Source organism: Tasmannia lanceolata, unplaced genomic scaffold, assembly GCF_043159265.1.
Source record: "Tasmannia lanceolata isolate RefF3 unplaced genomic scaffold, GAP_Taslan_0.1 ptg000020l, whole genome shotgun sequence".
Taxonomy (NCBI): domain Eukaryota; kingdom Viridiplantae; phylum Streptophyta; class Magnoliopsida; order Canellales; family Winteraceae; genus Tasmannia; species Tasmannia lanceolata.
The window spans coordinates 562,846-573,641 of NW_027518697.1; the positions used below are offsets into that span (position 1 = coordinate 562,846).

At 40.2% G+C, this 10,796-nt stretch overlaps 1 protein-coding gene across 1 annotated transcript; it reads right to left on the reverse strand.

The window, feature by feature from the left end:
- Positions 1–5,084: 5,084 nt before the first annotated feature.
- LOC143854606 (putative NAD(P)H dehydrogenase (quinone) FQR1-like 1) lies at positions 5,085–9,814 on the reverse strand. Its single transcript, XM_077364645.1, has 4 exons — positions 9,661–9,814; positions 8,236–8,329; positions 6,850–7,112; positions 5,085–5,531 (listed from the first exon to the last, which is right to left on the reverse strand). Exons 1-4 carry the CDS (start codon positions 9,681–9,683, stop codon positions 5,300–5,302), a joined length of 612 nt encoding a protein of 203 aa, XP_077220760.1. The 5' UTR covers positions 9,684–9,814; the 3' UTR covers positions 5,085–5,299.
- Positions 9,815–10,796: the final 982 nt, after the last annotated feature.

The following is a 10,796-nucleotide window of genomic DNA, read 5'->3' on the forward strand; positions in this document are numbered from 1 at the left end:
GAGCTCTTTACAGCTTGAATGGGAACACCCATGATATGCCAAATCTACTTAGAATTTTATTCCACACGTACATGCAGGGGCGGAGGCACATAGAGCATGAGGGGGGCCATGTCCCTCCCCACCCCACCCAATACCCAATGCAGGCAAGTGTAAATTGTTGGGTAATATGATATAACCCATGTATGTTCTAATATAAGCCCAATAAGATAATGGACCGGTGTAGTGGGCCTACATGGGCTAGAGTCCATTAACCAATCATTAACCCTAGTGTATCTCTATATATTGGGGCTGGAGGCAACAAACTTGGTATTCCAAACTAGATACCTTGGGTGTAATGCTTCAAGCAACCTCTTGCTTGACCTAATTCCTATAACATAAATTAGTGCCCCGCCCCCACCCCCCACCCCAAGTGTAAATTCTTGGCTCCGCCCCTGCGTACATGGTTGTTTTTCCATGAAGGAGTGCGTGGTCAACTGTTTCTCCCGCCTCCATACATAGCGCACAATGGTCTATGATCCACATATGCCAGTTACTGAGATAATCCAGTAAGGATCTTGCCTGATGCCGCCAACCAAACAAAGGCATATACCTCGGCAGTTCTGGTATTTTCCACCCCGGGGCCTATATCACTATGGTTGAGGCTTTGGTTCTCAACCTTGAGGTTGTAGGTTTGATCCCAGCTTTCCTACCAAAAAAAGTATTGGAAGCAATCAAGTTGTAGAATGATTTGATTTGGCGTTGAAAGAGACAGAAGAGCACCGGATCTAAACCCTTTTGTTTTTACCCAGTTTCTTAATGTAACATGACGCTAGCACATGAATTAGCCCCTCTACCCTCTCCATCTCTCTATCAAACAGGTTCTCTATGAAGATAATCATCCATGTTATCCCCTCTTCCCTTCACTCAAAATAATCCTTAATCCAAGCCTCGTTATCTTCCACCATCTCAAACAGATTTGTGGATAGTTCTTTAAATGGGGCTTAATCATCTCCCTCAATTATGCTCTAGATTTGGCACCTTATTAAATTTGCTTTTTTGACCTGATACCTTCGTCAGGTCAAAAAAGTTGAAGGGAAAGTTTTATAAGACAGCTGTGAGGCCAGCCATGCTGTACGACTCAGAATGTTGGGCCACAAAAAAACAGCATGTGCATAAGATGAGCGTAGCAGAGATGTGAATGCTTAGATGGATGTGCGGCCACACAAGGTTAAATAGAATTAAAAATGAAGACATTCGTAAAAAGGTGAGGGTGGCATCAATTGAGGAGAAGATGAGAGAGCACCGCTTAAGATGGTTTGGACATATCCAATGTAGGCCTTTGGATGCTCCAGTGAGAAGAGGCGACTCGTGCCAAGTTGATGGAGTAAAAAGTGGTACGGGCAGACCAAAAACAACTTGGGTAGAAACAGTAAGGAAAGACTTGATAGCTAGGAACATAACAGAGAACATGACCCTGGATAGGATAGAATGGAAGAAAATGATCCACGTAGAAGAACCCAACTAGAGCCAGGTAGATTCCTTTCACCTTCTTCATGAAATTTTTCTAAAGGATTCATTTAGCCGACCCCAACTAGTTTGGGACAATGGCTTTGTTGAGTTGAGTTGAGTTGAATTGACATGACACCTTCTCCATCTATTTCCCAAGTCGTGCTCCATACTTCTCCTAAAAAGACCAAATGCATCTTCTTCTTGTCATATGCCCCCTCCACAAAGGAATCTCCTTTGAATATGCTATATACTGTTTACCACACTCATCAGGTACTTGAAACCGATAGTTGGTATATTGGGATGTTCATGAGTACTGCCCCTCCCAACGGAAGCCCAAGGTAAGGACAGTATGCTAGTTTTCCAACCCTTTTATGGATTTCGTAGTTGGTTTAGGACTAGAGTATGCTAGTTTTTTTCACTACTCTGACAAACCTATCGGGCAATCTCATGTTGCATCCGAGGTTGTGGCCGTGGCACGTTCAACCACAATGGGGTATTCACGAGAAAATCAAAATAATATAAATATGGGTTAGGTTGTTTGTCAGCCTTGTGCCTACTCCGGATATGGTGCACTCACTTTCTGTTAGTATAACAACTCTAGAAATCAGATGAACAAGCTCGTGGCTATGTAAGATGGATCATCTACCAGCTTTGATTCTTTGATTCTTGATGTTACATTTGATTCTGGCTTGACGAAACACATTAACCTGATTCTTCACCTCCAACCCTTTTCCACTTTTCCTCTACATTTAGTGGTTTTTTATGTTTAGGAGCCTCTATTTCCTGCAGTTTCGAAACTCTCCTGCTTTCTCGTGGACTTCCTCGAGTCAACTCCCTTTACCTTGACAAGAATTAATAGCTTCCCAGTTCCCACCTACATTTTGCCCACGAACTCAAGCAAAACTCGTTTTACTCTTCCGACTGCAGCAACCGAATACTCAGTTGCATAACCTCACCTGAGTAATCGACTGCACAGTAACGAGTCGACTAGGATTTACTTTGGCCACGTTTTGACCCACATTTGCATTTTGAAACACCGCTATTGTCTCCTCTTATGGTTATAGATCAAATGTGCACTTTATTGACTACTTAAGCAAATTTACTTGGATATTTTCTCATTATGAGAAACATTATGTGTTTGATGCTTTCGATCAATTTAAAGTGCAAGTCGATAATGTATTCTATTATAAAATTAAATTAATGCAGGCTAATGGGGATGGCAATAAATGGTGCATCACCCCACACCGTTCATCTGGTATTGGATGTCAGATTGAACGCCTCCGCATGAAGCTAGCCTTCCGATATCCATGGAATATTACTTACGCCTTAATATTCCGTGGAATATTAGTGGGGCCAGTTGTGAGGTGGGCAGAGAGGGACAGACTTGAGAGAAAAAGTTGGAGTGAGGAGAGCATGAAAAGCACCTGAGAAAGATGGAAAGAAAACCCCAAATTTTCACTATTTTTAAAGATATCTCATGTTTCTCACACCCTCCCTCTGCCCATCTCTCACAATTGGGCCTACGAATTCCATGGAATAATTTTTCATGCTAGGCAAGCATGCCCTAATGAAATACGCTTCAACGTATTCTACATTTTAAGAAACCTCAACCTATTGTTGTCCTTCATTGTGGTCCATATTTCAACATGGTCTTCAGAAGCCTTCATCATCGTTAGAGCCACTTGCTGACTCTAATGTTAGCTACTGATTTTTCATATGCTCACAGATCCACTAGTTTCTTATCTCTAAAGAGTAAGAAAAAAGAGTATGCTACCAAGATATGTACGAGGGGAAAATATCATTCCGTGTCGACCATCATGGACTTTTCCACTCTGTCCGACCTCCATATTTACATGTGCATTTTGAATTGCTTCCAAGTCAATTGTTCATACACAAGTGCTTTTCAGATTGCTTACAAGTCCCAAGTCAAGGGTTCATGAAAGGAAGTAAAACATTTAGATTGATTATCTTTTATTAGAAACATATTGGTATGGAACTTGGAACAATCCTAATTGTACTCTTTTTTTTTCTTTCTTTTTTTCGGTAATTTTCTGTTCGTTATATACTCCTCTGCTACAGCCAAGAAACATGCATGTTAGGCTGCATTCGTCAACGTTTCTCAATTTAGTACCCTAGAGCAGGCGAGATTGGCAAAATGAGCTGAATGAGCCATGTTGAACAATGCATTTTTCAATGTCTTTTTGTTTTATGCACTAAACAAGCGCCCTAGTTTTCTCCTGTTCGCTATTTCAATAATAAATTTATTCTTTACTTACCCTGTTCGTTTAAGATTATGACAACCGATTGTGAGCGTCAAACCAATTATTGGACTCAAGATTAAGTTTAAATTTGACTTCATTAAACACTAATCGTGTAGTAGCGCACATAGGGAATATCTTCATTAACTTGTTTTGATAATAGTAGTCCTCTTTTTGTTTGTACTCTTCTCCAACTGGCCTTTTCAGCTACAATTCCCAACGAACTATCAATAGGTAATAACCAAACAGAAAAGTACAAATTAAGGAGCAGAGTGCCATTACCAAAAGATGGGAGTACAACTGTGTAAAAACCTGCGAGCATGCCTAGCTGGGCAATTCGAAATCATTCTAACATCACACATCATGCGTGATTCCTCGTAGTTACATGCTATAAATTTATAGTTTGCCGGTTTACTAGGTGTTTTGGTTGGTTTTGGAGCGAGGTCATATACTAGTGGTGCTTAGTTGCAATTTTTGATTGAAAATATTAGGAGATTAGTAGCCCTCTCTCTCTCTCTCACACACACACACATGTGGCATGACTTTTGTCCGCCATCAAACTACTTGAAAAAACCAAGATTTTTTTTGTTAGTAGTCTTGGGATTTAGCACTCTTCTCCCTGTATTGGTAATGACAACCCTACTTGGTAATGACACTTCACCCAAAAAAAAAATAAATTGAATTCAACCCTACTTGGTAATGACACTCTTCACCCAAAAAAAATAAAAATAAAATTCAATTGACAACCAAACACTACTTACCACTACTCTACGAGGAGACAACTTGACTGCTATTTTACCAGTTGACTACTTCAGTTCTAATTTACCACTACTCTACAAGGCAACTACATGCAAGCAAATAATATGGGCTCGGGCTTGACAGTTTTGCCACAAGCAAGGCTCAAGGAGAACTAGGCCCAGCCTGCAGCTAACTAGCGAGGGGGAACAAGAACTAGCTTGATCCGTGCCTAGATGATAATCTTCAAGGAGAAGCCAGAAATCCATCCACACTTGTCCAGCCCCAATTCTAAGTAGCTGGCTCAGGGTCAGCTCTGAAGCTTCATTCAATCAAGAAAGAACAGAGTGCCCTTGTGTTCCAATTGCCAAGTATGAATTAGGGAATGGCCTGAGCTCATCACCTTCAATTATGCTTGAGCTAAGGCGAAAAAGCTCTTTCTTACCAAAACACCTGGCGCATGGGAAGTGTGCTTATACCAGCCACCCAAGTTACATCCTTCTAGAGCGTTCATCGGCTGCTAACATGCAGTTAATAACACGCTAATCATTGACATCAGTAAGTCAATCCCCCTTTTTTCTAGGGTTCCACAAAAGCAAAGACTGAATTCTTAACAGCAAGCAAATTATAGCATTAATAAAAAAACAACCAATAATACTGAAGAAGCACATTGTCTAACAGGACATAAGAAGGGCAACATTATTTCATGACAAAAGAAGAGGAAATGGAAATGCTAAAGCAAAGCAGCATGTAGAAAAAAAAAATGTATATGTATAGAATGGCAAAATGTGCTACTTTATATTGGATGCATTTGCAAATCAAGCAGATCCCTTGAGCTTCTTAGCAATTCCAGCCACGTATTTTCCCTGGTGGAAAGCTTGCTCCAGTTCGAGCTCAGATGGCTGTCTTGAACCATCACCTGCAAAAGTTCCAGCACCGTAAGGGCTGCCACCTTTCACCTTCTCCATCTCGAACATTCCAGCTCCAAATGTGTATCCGATGGGCACGAAGATCATTCCATGGTGAACCAGCTGAGTAATCGCCGTCAATCTGTGAAAACCACAGAATGCATATAAAATTAGTTTGTGCTATTTAGCACTATGAATAAAATTTATGTTTTTATTACCGTGAGCTAAGACAAAGACACGGTTTGGATCCAGAGAAAAGAAAGGCGATTCTAAAGGCAAAAAAAAGGCGATTCGTGGCACTCCCTCCCTAGGTCGATGGAAACCCTAGGGAGGGAGGTGGATCCCCCCCTCCCCCCCCCCTCTCTCTCTCTCTCTCTCTCATCTCCTTCTCTTGAATTTTGAGCCTCGCCCTCTCTTTCTGATCTCCCCATTGCTAGCACCTTCTTGTCTCCCTCTCTTCCTCTGTATTTTTTGAATCTCGCCCTCTCTTTCTCGTTTCTCCCCATTGCTGGCAAAAGTTGAGCCGTGGAGGCCGGATCTGGAACCGTGGAGGCCAGATCTGGAGTATGGCTCTACCGTGGTGGCTAAGATTTGGGGCTGTGGATGCCGGATTTGGAGCCGTAGAGGCTGTGATACTGGATTTGGAGCAGAGGAAATCCGCGGAGGCTGCCGGAGGCCGTGAAAGGCCGTGGGTTGCTGGATCCGGAGTCGTGGAAGGCCGGCTATAGGAGGAGTGATCTTATTTTTCAAGCCGAGGATTACCGGAGGCTATGGATTGCCGGATTAGCAATGAGATTGATGAGTTTGGCTGTATGAGGCTGTGGTCTTCGAAATCAAGATCACGGGTGGTGGTATGAGGACGGGCGTGGTGGCGAGTGGCAATGGTGGTTGCCGGATCTTGATGACGGTGGTGGTGGCTGGGGCTCCCCCGGCGGAGATGTTTTCTGTGGAGGAAACAGAGGTGGGACTAGAGGTGGTGACCGCGGTGATTGGTGGTGGTTCGAGGTGGAGCCCGTAGGAGATCCGATGTTATTCGGTGGTTGGCTATCATGCACGGTGAGGGAGCACGATAGCTCTGGGCTTTTGAGCGGGATTTTTGAAAATCGAATTTGGGATGTGGTAGAGAAGTCGGTGTGACGTGGCAAGTCACGATCTTGACTTGGGGGCCCCCACAATATGGCATTTTTGTTGGATTCGATACAATTAACGCTATTTGGTACTGTAAGGGGTAATGGGTTTTCTTTTGGGCCAAGGAGAATGCTGCTGGATAATTCATACTATGTAAATCTGGTGAGACTACTGGTCCCCATTGTAAAATTTGCTGGTATGAATATATTTGTCAATTTTTTTAAAAAAAAATTACTGTGAGCTATGGGCATGGTCGGATTGTATGAAAATTGGGTGGTTTAGTCAACAAAAATTGGAAGGTGGTCTGAGTTGGTGTGAAATAGGGAACTTACGGTGTAGTCTCTTGGCCACCGCCTTGAGATCCAGTGCTGTAGAATATCCCAGCTGGCTTGCCTGCTAGCTGCTGTGTTCTCCAAAGTCCCCCAGTTGCATCCATAAAAGCTTTGAATTGAGCTGCCATCATTCCAAACCTTGTGGGAAATCCAAAGATAAGCCCATCAGCCTCAGCAAGCTCATTTGGTGAAATTATTGGTACGTCGCTCTTTGACGGCGCACTCATCTTTCCAAGCACCTCATGGGAAAGAGTCTCAGGAACCTGTCCATATGATACAATTCAACTAAATTGGGGTACATTTTTCATCTTTTTTGAGCAATACTAACAAGTTAGCATTACTATTAGAACGAAGAAACATCTCTCAATCTGCAGGGTTGTAGTTGTTCCAACTATATAATGGATTTTGTCGCTATAACAAATCCCAACTACCACAAAAAATGACCCTGAACCAAATTCTTCGATAAGTTTTGAAACATGTAAGATGGAACATGTCAGGTATGATTAAATAGCTTAGCAAAGAAATTACCAATCATATTTGAAAAAAGAACTAATACAAAAATATAACATTCCCAGTCACTGTTTACCCCCAAAATCCACTCACTCACATCCAACATGAAATTTCAGCTCGCAAGCTACAGTAAGGACACCAAACATCAAATGCTTCCAGTCAAGTAATTCGAAAACCAAGAACAAGTTGCATCATAGCAACAACATTGCATTTAGCAAGCTTATGTTTCTCTTATCATACACAGTTTTTCATATACTGATTAGCATAATCATGGAGTGATGAGAAATCCTAATCTAACCTAAATACTAAATCTAATATAGCTGCCTAATCTGATACGCTAATAATCCAATGGCCAGATCTTAATGGATACCATATATTCTAACATACTGAAGAAACTGCCAAGCATGCTCTTTTTAAAAAAATAAAAATAAATAAATAAATATCTGCCATGCAAGCTATGTATTATAAGTTTGGCAATGAACTCGAAGCAGTAGAAAGGTAGCAACGTCTTCTACAAATTGGGAAGCTCACATCAACATGGCATTCTATATATGAAACTTGTAAAAACGCAACCAATGTTCAAAAGCAAAGACTCTACTGTCTACTCTCTTTTCTTTTTTTTCTGAATGGCCCTCAAACTCTACTCATCACCTCACCAAAAGCATCCATATTCCTATTTCTTAAGCAATCAAGGTCACCCAAATCAATATACCTCACCCCTAAATCTATTTTTAGTACTTTACAAGGTATCTTCAAAATTTTCATCAATATGTTAACAATCTACAAAGAAAGAATACGATGAACTACAATTTCCGTTGCTTTTGTTCCTTCCAACTTATTAGGTAATGGAAGTCGAAGTTGGAGACAAGCACAAACCTGCCATAATTTGGCTTCGACTCCTTCCACGGATGCTGCACCTTTCTTAATCTCTTCTGCTAGCTTCTCAACATGCCCATACATAGAATAGTACCTGCATAAACAATAGAAAGTTCAGTTACCATAATTATAACAAGACATGCTATTGATGTGCATTATAAACAATGAAGACTATATAACGTGATGCTTCCACCCCTTAGTGTGTGGGCAAGAAAGACATTAATTTAACTAGAGATCAGCATGCTCTGTTTTGCCATATGGGAGGGAACAATGTCTCATTGTCTAGGGAACTGTCACCTGTCTGGGAGATCGTAATTAGAGGGAGGAAAAAGTGGCCGTGAGGGAGTCAAAAGAAAAGATTACCTTGCTGTGAAAGTGATTACAACAAATATAGAGTTGGCATGATGCCAGATATGATTTGACTATCTACCTGATAATGCATGGAATCTGGGTCAAATTTACATTTCCAGTGGGTCCAAACTAGACCACCAAGAGTCACAATAAAGAAAAAGTTTAATAGATAAGAAATGAGAAATTTTGTTCAATCAATACAGGATGAGAGCATTGGACTTAAATAATCACAGGCTCAGGACATAAGGCACAATTCCCCAGAGTAAACTTACTAGAACTACCATCCAAATTATCATCAAAGGAATTTGGAAAAGGACAGAGAATAGAGCACACAATTACAAATCTATCTAGAAATATTTATGACTTTACATCCCAGACAACCCCCATTGATTTAGACCATGAGGTTTGAAACATCAAATAAGAAAGATGGATAAAAAAGAAGAAAGATAAACGGAAAAATAAAAATTACAAACAAAATAAGACCTAAAAACCACAACAGTTGAAGTTCATTCATCAATGGAATTCTCATATTCCTTGATTCATTTTAGTTGCACGAATTGACAGAAAGTTACTAAATTACATAGCCGCAAAAAACATGAAAAGGAAAAAAAAAAAAATTCTTTTCCGAAATCAGGTAACCGGAAGAAATATAAAATACCGAAATTGAATTACTAAAACACCCTAACATTAAATTGAAAACTGAAAATTCCCCCCCTTTAGTTTTCTATAATTTCACAAATCAAGCGACTGAACCAGACGATCCGACTAAGCACCATTAATCATTAATCATCTACCCAATGAGTTATAAAAAGACAATCGGACAGGAATATTCGGAGATGGAGTCGAAAACCAAACCACAGATCCTAATATCTTGAAGAAGAAGAAAAAAATCTACTAAAATCTCGAGACATCAGAGAAACACTCAGAGATCTAAACTCAAACATAAAAACCTAAAAAGTTGGCGAAAGTGAATGGAAAAAAGAAAAGAAAAAACAAGGAAATGAAATATCTGGTCATAAGAAAGGAAATGAAACATCTGATCATACTGGTGAATAGAGTTTCAGTAATGCTTACACAATATAAACCTTGGTCGCCATTAAAGGATCTTCTGAATCTCTTTTTTATTCTCTCTCTGTATTTTGATGCCTTATGCGTAGATCACAGAGAGAGAGAGAGAGAGTGGATGATAAGAAAGAAGCGAGCCCTATTTATAGTTCCCCTCGCGGTCAGGCTAACACGAGACGTTTTGTTAATGACTTAACTAATCAAGATTAGTCATGTCTAATTAAGGTCTAGTGACATATTTTTCCCGTTTTCTTTGCAAAAACGGGATGCCGTTTTGTAAAAAGAGTGCGATATCCTCTATCATGACACGTGTTCCGAAAACATGTTTTCAATCACGTCATTATTTTCAGAACGGGATTCCCGTTTTAGGAGTGTTTTCCTTTTTGTTCTTAATGTTTTTGGAAGATAAATGGGGTGGAAATGTTGATGTCATGCGCTATCATCATCTACGTTTGAAAACTAACAAATAATTCATCGAATATATTATTACAGTTGTCTTGTTTAGGTGAACTCAACTATTAAACTCTTTTCTCTTCATAACAAGATAAAGAGAGAAGAGTAAGAGTTTGAAGAGATTGAATTGGGATTGGATACACCTACCATCCATTTTAAAATAGACCGTCCAATTAAGTGTCCTAACGTTGTACATAATTAGAATTTTGTGTGCCTAACCAGTCCATTCAATGGGATCAGTCTCTCATACTTGAATGTCACGTTTCTTTTTCTGTAGGACACCACATACGTACCAAATACGTTTTGGTATTTGAGTTTAGATTGTAGAGTTTAAGATACGGACTTTTAGGTACTATTATGTCATGCCCCGACCCTACCATTCAATGAATCTAGCTACCATACTCGAGTCCTGTCCAATTAGGTTCGGAACCCTTTTGGATCTAATGGTGTAACTCTTTGTCGTTCTTTAGGAATTATGGTTGAGATTTTACCTAAAAAAACTTAAAATCGGATTGGGTTGTGGTTGTCAAGTCATTTTTTAGCAAAAGCTCAACCCGACCCGACCCAAGTTGCAATAATTGGATCCACGGAACTATTTGGGTCCATTGATTGACACCCGTAGACAAGAGGTGAAATTCGTGTGATTTTAGTAGAGGCGTTTTGTGGAGAAAATTGGGGTGATCTCATGTCAT